The sequence below is a fragment of the Anas acuta genome, chromosome Z (assembly GCF_963932015.1).
Source record: "Anas acuta chromosome Z, bAnaAcu1.1, whole genome shotgun sequence".
Taxonomy (NCBI): domain Eukaryota; kingdom Metazoa; phylum Chordata; class Aves; order Anseriformes; family Anatidae; genus Anas; species Anas acuta.
The window spans coordinates 19,756,445-19,769,452 of record NC_089017.1 but is presented as its reverse complement, the minus strand read 5'-3'; the positions used below and the strand labels follow the sequence as shown (position 1 = coordinate 19,769,452).

The 13,008-nt window shown below is 35.5% G+C and overlaps 1 protein-coding gene across 1 annotated transcript in view; it reads right to left on the bottom strand.

Moving 5' to 3' along the window:
* DMGDH (dimethylglycine dehydrogenase) overlaps positions 1-13,008 on the bottom strand; it is a 47,894-nt gene that overhangs the window by 32,986 nt on the left and 1,900 nt on the right. The window contains exons 3-5 of the mRNA XM_068667104.1: positions 6,487-6,585; positions 5,105-5,269; positions 4,475-4,679 (exon numbers count right to left, since the gene is read on the bottom strand). Of these exons, the coding sequence (XP_068523205.1) occupies positions 4,475-4,679; positions 5,105-5,269; positions 6,487-6,585 (469 nt within the window). The remainder of the gene's footprint in view (positions 1-4,474; positions 4,680-5,104; positions 5,270-6,486; positions 6,586-13,008) is intronic.

The window sequence follows — 13,008 nt, the reverse complement described above, 5'->3', positions numbered from 1 at the left end:
CAAAAAAATCCACAAAATATAGTATTATACACTGTTTCTCTGCCAAAAATTTTAAACTCAAAAGAGATATTTGGAAAAGAAAGAATACTCCAGAAATGCACTCCTAGTAATTTTATTGTTTTGCTTACATGTTAAAACAGAATTAGTGGGAAAACATTAAAGTAAAAATATTCAAGCTCCTCAGAGAAAATAAAAATGGCAGACAATTTTAGATCTTTGAAACTTACTTCCAAAATAATATCAAGTTTCTTAACATTAAGTTTCCAGAAGTATAGCACAGCCACAGCTGATTTTAAACTGCTGTTGAATTAAAAGCATATACTATAGGCGTGCTCAAAATCAAATTTAAATGCCATAATTCTAAAAAATATATATATTCATACTTAGGCTAAATGCTTATTTAATTGGTTAGAATAACAACAGCTGGCATTTACTAAATGAAATATGTCATAGTTTCTTTGTTTAAAGTTTTTGAACCATATGCAAAAGGCATTATAAACTCAAAAATGACAAAAGAAAGAATATGTTCTCTAAAACTAAATTCTAATTGGAAGCAGATGTCAAGTCCTATCACACACAGAAGAGATAAATGAAGGCATGAATTATATCTCAAGGACATTTATAAAGATAGAATTGTAGAGATTGCAAACATCTGATGCTGAAATATTTACTGGTGGTATTACTGAGTGTAACTGTTGAACTATGTAATCTGACTATCTCTTGTGTTTTAAAAGAGGAGAAAATATTCCACCACTACATATATATAAATAGTTGTATATGAATTGTGTACAGGCCTGCACATGTGCATATGTATGCACGTGCGTATTGTATAAATAAAATAAATTCACTATTTTTGCAGAATTTAATCAATCTTTATATTATAAATAGGCTGAAAATCACTCTAGCTGGCTCGATACCAGTTAATTTATGTCAGGGATTATTTATTAGGCATCTGCTTTCTTCCAAAATGGAAATCTCACATAAGGAACAGTTAAAGATTGGTTGAAACTAGTTTGTTCCAGTTCCACAGCAGATGTCGGTTGGGGGATGAGGGAAGAAGAGAGAATGTGGAGAGCCTCCTGATATATTCTTCTCTACTCATATTGCAACATGAGCCTAAAATATGAGCTCTGAATTATACCAGTCATGATCTATAGTGGAATGAGGCAAGGCTGAGAAGAAGAATGAATGTTAGCTGAGGGAACATTTATAAAATATATTGGTTATATGGTATTAATTTCACATCCCTAGCCAGAATGTTAAGCAACACGTGCTTCAAATGTTCATTTTGGCTGAACAGTTAGCCACGTATTGTTAGTTTAATAAGTTATTAAATCAAAAAAAATAAAAAAATAAAAAAGAAATAAAAAAAAATTGTAAGGGCTCATTCTAATTTTTACAAATAGACTTTGAAAAGCAATTACTGAAAAACTCTGCCTAATGTCTACTTGATACATAAGCCAAGGAAAGACAACTACACTACAAAAATAAATAAATTACATCTGTGACACTTTGTACATATGATGTAGAGGCAATGTTTTGGAATAATAAGTACCTACAAGTTTGGGGCCTAAATAAGAGGTCTAAATGCCAAAAGAAAACCCTGTCTCTCCATGCCATAATCTTGAATTGTTTCCAGACTAATAAATCCATCCTGTGTAACAAATGACACAAGTATCCTATTAGTAGGAGAGCTTGTGATTTTTTATCTGAATGCCATCCCATAATTCATGTCCAAAAGCCATGAACTGTGAGCGCATACGCAATCTAAATATTGATGTCTTTCATCTTATAAGTGCTTGACTTCTGTTAAGAAGAAAGGCTGAGAGACCTGGGTCTGTTCAGCCTGGAGAAGAGAAGACCTAGAGGGGATCTTGTCAGTGTATATAAATATCTGAGGGGTGGGGGAAAGAAGGATGTAGCCAACCTCTTCTCAGTGGTTTGTGGGGATAGGACAAGGGGCAATGGCTGGAAGTTAGAGCACAGGAAGTTCTGCACTGACATGCGAAAGAACTTCACGGTGAGGGTGACGGAGCATTGGAACAGGCTGCCCAGGGAGATTGTAGAGTCTCCTTCTCTGGAGATATTCAAGGCCTGTCTGGATGCCTACCTGGGCAGCCTGCTCTGAGGAACCTCCTTTGGCAGGGGGGTTGGACCTAATGATCTTTCGAGGTCCCGTCCAACCCCTACAGTTCTGTGATTCTGTGACTTTGTGGTCTAAATAAAATTAGTTTAATTTGGTCTCCTGGTCTGTGTCATTGCTTGCTTTCTAACAAGCATACTGAACTCCTTATCTAGTCCTCTTTCTCTCCAAAATATTGTTATATTGCACTACATTGACATCATGACAGCTCATGAGCGTGCATAGAACCTCAAGGTGAACTTTTCAGACCCCTGCTATTTTAGCAAGGCTAATAGCCATAGCAGGTGATCACATGTATGTGGGAGGTATATGATGAGAAAGCACACTTCTCAGTGTGTTTCACAGTCTTTACTGAAAGCCTAGAATGATCTAACACAGGGCTCTCTGCATTCCAGACATGGAAAGTGGGTCACCTAGCACATACTGCACATTTCTGTCCAGAGCACAACCCTTTTATCCCATTCCCTCCAAACTTCTCTCTGTGCCAATCTCCTCTCTTCCCCACCCCTGCTTTTCCTGTAACTTCTTTTCATCTCAGTCTCAAGCTCTTTTTCAATCACTCTTTTACAATACTTTTTCATCTAGTTGCCTCTCTCCACGTGCAAGTCAGCTTTCCTCTTTTGTCAAATCCTGTCCCATCTGCCTTACCTTCCTTCCAATCCACTCCCATCCACCTTTTTCCTTGTTTGTCTGACAGTCTTCCATCCTTAGACAGCTCAGAAAGCCTCAATTTTCCAACTCCAGTTTCACCCACAACCAGTCCTCAAATATTCTTTCTAATCTTTTTGTCCAGAAAAGCTCCAGTTCCCATAATGAAACATGTCAGACCCTTTTTGGCTACCTCCCTCCACAGTGTCATCCCCACTGTTGCTATCACCACAGTCCTTCCCAGCCTGAGCTTCCTTATTCATCAGGTCCTCTAGCACTTAAGCTTTCCACTTGCTGCCAGTGCTCCCAGCTACCTCCCGGCATCTCTCCCAAGTATTTCACTCTACCACTCTACTCCACTTCCAGTCCAACTCTCTCATTATTTCCAACTACCAGCCATGGTTATTCTACCACCAACAAGAACAGTACCTCTCTCACTCAACTTCTTCATTTTATCTGCCTTGCGTTAGAGACATGGTGGTTGTTTTTTTTTTTTGTTTTGTTTTGTTTTGTTTTTGTTTTGTTTGGTTGGTTGGTTGGTTTATATTATTATTATTTTTCCACTGCACATATGTAGAAAGGAATGAAAAGGATTATATATCCCTGCTCTCAGTTTGCTCATCCCATTTGAAGAATAAAAAGTCTTCTGGAGTCATCACACCTCTCAGCTGAAACCTGATTATTCACTGGGATGGGATGTATGAAAGACTATTTCAAAAACACACATATGATTCAGTTTGAGGCTGTCAGTGTCTGCAAAACTTTTATCCAAATTGTAAATATTCAGAAAATATTCAAATGACTGAAAACAGAAAGTCTTCTCCTAGGAACCATTTGGCACACTTCATGTGGGAGGTGCCAATGGTCTCACCAGTACTATGATTTTCTGTAATTTGTATAAAGCAGCATAAAAATAAGTGAAGTTTGGTTTAAATACTGCTTCCTAGACCTATCAACTCATTTGAGAAAACAAAATCAAATCCTGTTGGAAAGACTTTTGAGGCAAAAACATCAGTTTAGCTTCTTTAACAAAATGAAGAATAAAATTGCATACGTAAATACAAGTTCCTTTGAGTTTGGAAATTTTTATTATGTGGAAAAATTATTATTAAACAAAGGGTGTGTTTAAAATACTAATCAAATAACAAAAATCTGCTCTTTCAATGATATGTGGAGAGTTAAATCTTAGAGAAGATAATGCTGAAATATGCAGAATTATCTTATTGGCTGCAAATCCTCAGTCTCTGAAAACAAACAAACAAACAAACAAACAAAACCAGTGAAGATATTTCTAGTTCATTTGTACATCCCATATCCCTTCCTAAGAAGCTTTCATAATATTTTAGAGGACCACATTCACAGACAGTAACCTGTCTCTTCTACACCACTTACTGCCGACAAGTAAGAGTCTATTCTGCTTCTGAAATCTAACAAGACAGCCTAAGTAGTAACTGCTGGAGACAAGCCAGAAAGTAATATTATTAATGCCTAGTCAAGGACATTTATCTGAAGAGTTAAATTTTCACAATAATGTAAAGTAAAAAGCACGGAATATATTTTACTACAAACCAAATATTCAAAAGCATATCCTTATTCCTGTAAACCACACAAATCTGGACAGATCCTCAGTGTCACCTAGTTTGTAAATCAGAATAGTATACAACTGATGATGTTAAATCCTACCTGCAGTGTTCACAATTCTCTTTGCTTGAATTACTCCAAGTGGAGTTTCAACTTCCCATGTCCCATCTGACCGGGGGTTCAAATTAGTCACTTGGACTGGGTAATTCAGTTGGGCGCCATATTTTCTGGCTCCTGCAGCCAAGGCCATTGTGAGAGAATAGGGATCAATATGACCATCTCCAGGGTTATACAGGCCAGCTAAAACCTATGTGGAGGTAAAATTACACAAAATGAAAGAAACTAATATTTATCAAAGTCAACTAATTTTGTTTCAAAAATGATTTATTTCTTGAATGTGATATATTTCTTGAGTAAACGTTAAGGACTCAAATCCAAACAAATTTTGAAAACATAGCACATTATAAAAGCTACAGCTAACCAACTTAACAGTGGTCCTAAGGAAGTAAAATTCCTCAGTTCTCAGATATAATTATAATTTTAATTTAATATTATATTAATATTATAGCATACAGTATTCACTAAAATGCACAAGCGATTTTAGTTTATATATTTTTCCACTGAAATATGAGAATTTCTCATACCATTTTTATAAATGGAACAGGATCTAAATACCTGGTAGACCAACATTTAAATGCAATGGAAGTTGTTCCATAAAATTATGATTTTTACCATATCCATGTTCAATAAGGGGAATAGCTCTTGTACTTTCTCAGGAGTAATTAAGTACTGCTCTGTTGGATGCCAACCAGCTCGAGTCATTTGGTATTTGAATTCATCCACCCTAGTAGGGGTTGAAGCAATTCTGATGCTGCCAGGCTGATGAAACCCCACAGCCTAAAACAAAGAGAAAAAATGAAATACTGTAAGAACTTTTACTTATCTCCATAAATACATGTTCCTATGCTATTCCTATTCCACAAGAAATTTGCCATTAAAATGACTGGAAAAAGACTCAGTGTAAGCTAGGTGCCCTTGGAGGAGCAGGATTAAACTCCTACAGTTAATTGGCTTCCCAAGTAAATACATGCTATCTTCAAAAGAAATGTAAAAACTTTTTATTGAATGCCAGATTTTATTAAGTTTTGATTAATGTCTGAATTTATGGACTCACTTTCAAACTTATCAGATATGTTTGAAAATAAATATATAATAATTTGTATTAAAATTTATCACCTACTTTATTTGCTATTGAGGTGCAGCAGAATAAACTTAACAGATGTAGCATCTCTATTGACAAAATGAACAATCCCCTTCCTTTTTGTCTTTTTAATAAAGCAGAAATCCTTATACAGCTAAACACTGAATCCTCACTTTCAGGTATACATAATGTATTTTATCTTTTCTCTGTTAATTAACAGGACATTAATAGGGTTGTATAAGTCTTTTAGCAGAACTCACAATGATAATTTGCTGCAGTGTTTTATCTTGCTGTAGATAAGAGCAGCAGAATGAAGAAAAAAGCACTTTGTGACAATTATCAAGTTAGTACTGCAAGGATCACGGAGGTTCTGCTGCAGTCTGAAGCAAGCAGAGCATAGTGAACGAAATCTATGTGGCTGAATGTTGCCAGATAAGGAAGACAACTCCTGTGTTTCTCTGCATACCCATTCCCTAAGTCACTAAATAAAAACATGTCTCTGAAGGGGATGGGAAGAATTACAGCAATCTTCTCAAGTACAGACCATCATATCATATGAAATTATAAGCAGACAAGTTTAAAGCAGGAATGTATCATAATCAATCCATTCATTCCAGATCCTTGATGCTATTTTAACTCCTAGAGCAAGATAAAGTTGCAGACTCTCAGTCTGCTGAGCTTCTGAGATGTTTGATGAAAACAATCTTCTTAAACTTTACAGAGATCTGAGAAGCTATCTAAAATATTTACCGATTAAACACAAGACTTCAGTATAGATATGCAGGCAGAATATATTTTAATATAAGGAGAGCCTTATGATAACCCTGAACAAACACATACAACGTGTCAACTCTGTTATAAGACTATTTGTAAGATTGATTTGAATTAATACTTAGAAAGTTAAGGAGATTACCTGCCCAGTCTCTTCTTCCAGCTTTTCATAGAGTTTGATGCTGTAGGCATGGATTTTCTTCAGGTTTATTCCAGGATGAAAGTAGGTAGTTAAACCAGCCTCAATTAAGAAATAAGAACAACACAGAAATACAATTAGAAATGGAGTGTTGTCTTTCCCACCTTCCAACTATCATTCAAAAGTGAACTGTCTAGATACTATAAAGAAAAGCAACCCATGTATAGAGCCAAGTGCTACAAAAATAAAAGCAAAACCCTTTTCCTACTTATGGCATTCTTCTCTCTGCATATGTTTTTCCACCTGTCTTTTCTCATCAAATTTGTCAGCTCATGATACTCTTGCAGTTGTCCTCTCCTATGGTTTCCTTTCTTCCTTAAATTATGCAGTTGTCTGTTTCAAATCTTTTGGAAGTGACACACTACTTAGTCCTCGATCAACTGCAGCCTCTGCAATTGTTGAAGTTGCTTAAAAATTAGTGTATGAATTTTGCACATCATTTTGTTAGGCTCGATTTTAGAAAGCTGATGAGTCCTTTTGGGTTCATGCAACTGTAATATCAAGAAGCTACTACAGACTTTCCTGTATTTAAGGAAGCTATTCACCTCCCAACACTATAGACAGCTTCATCAATCTAATGACATTCATAAGTGCAGATATTTAGCACTTGAAGGAAGTTTAATTCTTACTGACTTAATTTAAGAGTTTAAGTCTTACAGAAGTTAGGTTACATGTCTTCATATCTCTAGAATTTGACATCTCACTAAAGCCCTTCTTTGAAGTGAGGTAACAGCACTGAAAAATTACATTCGATTTTCAGGCTCATTTTTCAGTAACTACATTGATTTAAATATTTTTATAGAGAGACAAGTTTGCTAACTAAATAAAGCTTATTCATACCTAATGTTTGTTTTAATTAAGAACCCAATTTATATATAATATCTTCATTTACTTACATAGATGTAATAGAACAAATGTACAGTACATGATTTTTAAAAAACAGTTAAGGGAGCTAGACACCCAAATTCACCATTCAGTTCACTGCTCTTGTGAGATAAAAAGAGCAGAGAATCTAAAGGTGAAAAGTAACACACGTAGTAGAATTTTGATAGTTTCCTTCAAGTTGCCTACTAAGAATGCACATCAACTACTCTTTTCACTCATCAAAATGGCTCTGTGCAACAAATATGTAATTTTAAGGCCCCAACTTTTAAAGCTAATTTAATAACTGTACATGTATATATATGAACAACAAAATTAAGAGTTAGTGGTCTATACATATAGGTTCTGGTTCAATCTAGTTTAATTTTGCTGAGAACCTATTAAACATTACTCTTCTCTGTAATTAACAATGCTCTTCTCTATAATTAACAACATATATTGTATGCATTACACATTCTCATTTTCCGAAACAATGGCCTGCTGTGGCTCATCTTTCTTGTTGCACCTTCACATTTAAGACCCGTTTTTTTCTTCAGATAAAATTAGCTTCAAATTACACTTAGCAAATTGTTTCCACTCAAATGCCATGCCCCTCAAAAAACAAACAAACAAACAAACAAATAAATAAATGATTCCTAAGTCACTCACTGCCTTAGATGACAAATACTCAGTCTCTTCAGAGTATGAGAAGTGTCTGGCATTAGTGACTGCACAGCTTTATGCATAGTGTCAGTTTTTCCTACTTTTCTTCATATGAATTTTATCTTCCTGATACCTTAAAGTTTATATACAATATTATAGCATACTAAATGAGTGAAATGACACATTTTTCATTTGTGATGGTATTTTATTCATAAATTTGGCTCTGGTTCCCTCAGTATGTTTTGTATTGTTCATTACCCAAATGTTTTAAGTTTAAAAGGTGATCATGAAAATCTGGAGGAGGAAAAAATATCCACTGAGGGCTACATTAAATGCAAAACAAGCCCCTTGGATTCAGGAAGTCCCTGAGATACAAAAATATTCTGGAAAGCTATTGCTGGCTTCATGAAGTCCCTGAGATAGACATCTTTTCTTATTACCATATTATATCATCATCATATCATCTAGAGACTGGATATTTGACAATGTGTGCACTTGACCTCATTTGTTACATGTGGTTTTATGCTGTTGTGAACACTTGTATTTTATTTTCCTCAGACTAAAACCCAAGGCTGCTTCAGTAAAGAATTTGTAATTAAAAGTTGCTTGTTTCCTAAAAAAAATAAGTCCTAAAGGCCTTTTTGCTATGTGTAGAAAATAAAGAAATAAATTAGGCATTGAAGTCTTCACATTTCTTCAGCCATTTACAATAATCTATGGGTAATTCATTCACTTGTGCCTGGAAATCATGCCATCACATATTATTTCTACTGTCCTCTTTCATTTATGTAAACATTTTCTGGTTGGTCTTTTGTTGTTTTTCCAAATGTAGCAATATATTTTCCAGATGTAAGAAAATTCCATTTTAGCAGCCACTGTTAGTGAAGTCATCTTAACCAAATGAAGCATAAATCACCTACAACTTGGCTATAAAACCATATAAGTTCAAGTACATTTAATTGCAATAATTAAATCTAATCTCTGACATTTTTTAAATAAAGAAAAAAAAATCTAAACACATTTAATGCCCTTTGGCTTCTCATGAAGATTGTTTCTGATTTCAGAAGTATAATTAGGAGACAAATATAACCTGACTGGACTATATCAAAATGAAAATAATAGAAACACAGAATAATTTAGACTGAATGGGGACCTCTTGAGGTCCGTATCTATGCTCATGCTTTAAGCAGGATCAGCTACAAGATCAAACCAGGTTGCCCAAGGTTTTCTCCAATCTGGAAAATCTCCAAGGACAGTGAGTGCACTATCTCTATGGATAAATATTCCTATACTTTGCATTTGTCCTTGCTAAATTTCATGAAGTTTTTCTCATTCCATCCCTCCAGTCTGTCCAGGTCCCTCAACATGGCAGCCCTGCCTTCTGCTACACTGACTGGTTCCCACAGTTTGGTGTCAACTGTGAACTTGACAAGCATGCACTCTGTCATATTTTCCAGATTATTGATAAGGATATTAATCAAGATGGGTCCAAGGACCCTGTGACACTCCACGTTTCCAACATTTGGGTGGGGTACAATCCATTTACCACTACTCTCTGAGTCCAACCATCCAAGCAGTCTTTTTTTACCTATCTAGCTGTCCCACCATACAGACCACAACATCTTAAGTTGAAAACATGAATATTATGGGAGACAGTGTCTCATGTATTGCTGAAGTTGAGGTACATGACATCAGCTGTTTTCCCATTGTCCACACATTCAGTCATTTTAAGATAGAAAGCAACTGGTTTGGGTCAGGTATATTTTATGCTTGGCAAAATTTTATGCCAACTGTACCAAGTTACTTTATGAGCTCATACATGATCTGAAATTCACTCTATGATTTTTCCAAGAACCAAAGAAAAGCTAGCTGGCCTTTAACTCCACTGATTATTTCCTTTGGCTTTTTATAAAGATGGATACTCCCCTAGTTCCACAGTATTTCAAAAATGATACAACTGCAGCCTTGCAATGCCATCGACAGCATTCTTGGATTCAGCCCATCTGCCCATCTGTATTTGTGAGTCAAGTTCTCCTAGTAATCCCTGACTTGATGATACTCGTCCACTGCTAGTAGTTCCTCTACTCCCTGAGCTGTGCTTCTATGCACAGAGGTGTGTGAAACTTTGTCAGTGAAAGCTGGCAAAGAAGGCATTGAGTACTTCAGGCTTATCAGTGTCCACTGTGGCTGAATCACCCCCCTCATTCAGCAGCAGTCCCACATTTTCCTTGTTCAGTATTTTACTGTTAATGTAGCAGTAGAAGACCTTGTCGGCCTAATGTTCCTTGCGAGTCTTAACTCCAGTTGGGCTTTAGCTATTCTAGCATCTTCTTTGCATGCCCATTCAGTTTTTCTAAATCACCTCTTTGCAGTTTCTTCCTGCTTCCAATTCCTGTAACTTTGCCATGAGCTTTCTCTTTAGCCTAGTTGGCCTCCCAAGACATCCACCTCTTGTCCTGAATTTCAGGGTGGACTGTTCTTATATATGAAGATTTGCCCTTAGTTTTGCTCTATTTTTGTGAGACAGATTGTGTTGTTTTATATGAACATGAGCTGGGGAAATAATTTTCTGTAGAATGGCCACTATGCTATGAAAATCGACAAAGACTTTAAAGCATTTTTATAGACTACTTTTTATATATACATATATGTTGAATATTTCGTGTGTTCTTTTCTTTCTATTCCAATCTGTTTCAGATTTTATATTTACTTTACTATTAAACTAGCATTCTGGAGGAAATGGCATTAATACTGATACTACCAACATTCACTCTTATTTCAAGTTTGACTGAGCGTTAATAAGTTTTTATTTGTCTTGTGCTGTGATTTATTAACCATCAGCAGTAAAATCAACTGAACGTTGCGCGAAACAGTATTACATAATAATGATACATTACACATTTTCTTAGAAAACACCTTGCTGAAAAATAACTATACAAAAAAAATATTTGCTGAGTGATTTATATATGCATTGTTCAGTCCTTAGAATGTCGGTGAGATTGCAAATGATTTGGCAAGCAGTATACTAGAACCCTGAAAGTTCATGCAGTCTAAGTCCTAACCTAGTTTACATACATATAATAATCACTACTCTGTCATGGTTAGATGGCATAAAAGTTAGCAGCACTTACTCTCTTATTTATATCTGCTCATTATTTCTTGTTATTCTCATAGCTAATACAAAAATGTGCATGGTTTCTGTCCTGTTTTCAATAAATAATTTCAATAAAAGGAGAGTCAGACAAATTCTTCTCAGACTACAGAAGTGGAAGAAAGTTTTAACAGCAACACTAGCAGGAATATGATCTATATGAAATGTGATCCTGAATGCTGGCAAGACTTACTGGACTGCAAAAGAGGGAAAATCTGGTACAGTACAGCAATATCTGAACCAGACTTTCTCAAGTTTTCTGGCCGCAGGCAATATACCATGTGCCGTATGACATGTTAACTATACGTGTCATTTTCATCTATACCCAGTGAAAAGACCACTGATAAATGAACAGTACCTACTGCAATAAAGAATTGACAGTCACAATTCTGATCTTTTTCATCATGTGAAACAGCAATTTTTTCATCTTCAGACACAGCACTACAATATGGAATTCAATGAAGAACATTAGCATACCGTGTATTTTATTTAGTAGTTATTCATTTTTAACCTGTCTCATAACTAGGTGTCTTTCTGTGTTCATCACCCCACACTGTTGGAGCAGGTACTACAAGGCAGCCCACTGAGAAGCCTGGTGCAGGTATCTTCTCTACTGTGGTCCCTCCCTGACTTTATACAGAGTTCCTCACCCAGTGCCCCATCCTTGTGTTCACTAAAAATGAACAAGCAAAAATACTGAAGGAAAGGTTGCTTTTACATAGTTAGGAGCAATAAGCTAGAGTGAGAGAGCATATCAACAAAATATTAGAAACAAATTCCCCCCTATTCATGATGTTGTTTTCATATTCAATGAGGGGATTTGATTATTTTTTTACACACATATTGTTCTGTATATGCATTGGGTAGATAGAACTCAGTCTGTGACTCTCTTTTATGCTGAAGTCAAATTATTTCTCTGAACACTTCCTAATTATGATTCATTACACAAGATGTATGATCTGACACTTACTATATACCATGTTGCATTCTGAACTGCATCAGCTGAGGTAAGATTGGCTAAAGGAAGTATAATTATTGATTTTGTTTTTCTTAACTTGATAAAGTGTGTTTTCTTCTGTTTTGCTTGTTGCAAAGCAAGTACAATGAAATATAAATATACATTTCAGGCAGTTGGTTTTTTTTTAATTTTTTTTTTTTTTTACTAACATCCTCTTTTAAGTCTCCAAACCCACAAAGCATCTGCACTATAATATTTCAAACTTGAGGCTTTCTCCTCTAGGAAGAGTGTGAAAATATAAACAGAACACAATGAGAGTCAGCCTCCTTACTTTGTTCCTAAAAGTCTCTCAGATATTCTAGTTGTAAACACTGCATAAATGCTCTATTGTATTAACAGAGTAGTCACAGAGAAAGCAAGCTGTTGCTTTTATATGCACTTTTATTACTACACACAGAGATAGCTTTCTCCTAACTCCATGTGACCATAGCTGGAAATGAATAGAAAAAGCATCTATTGTTGTGGCAAATTTTATTTTATTTAATAACACTACCTACTCCAGACATTGACACATACAAAATATGTAGTTACATACATGCATGCTATGTACCACTATGTCCATGTGATTAGCATTATCATAGGAGGTGTCCCCAGTTGTCATTATTACATGTATGTCTTTTTAGTTCTTTTCCTTAGACTACAGACAAACAGTCAGCCTTACAAAACAACAATGTACAGTTGTCAGCTTTGCTTTTCCAAGACTTTGTGCAGTGTCAGTAATGGTAGGAAAGAAAGCTCTTGTCTCTAATAAGAATCAATTTCTGAGACAGTG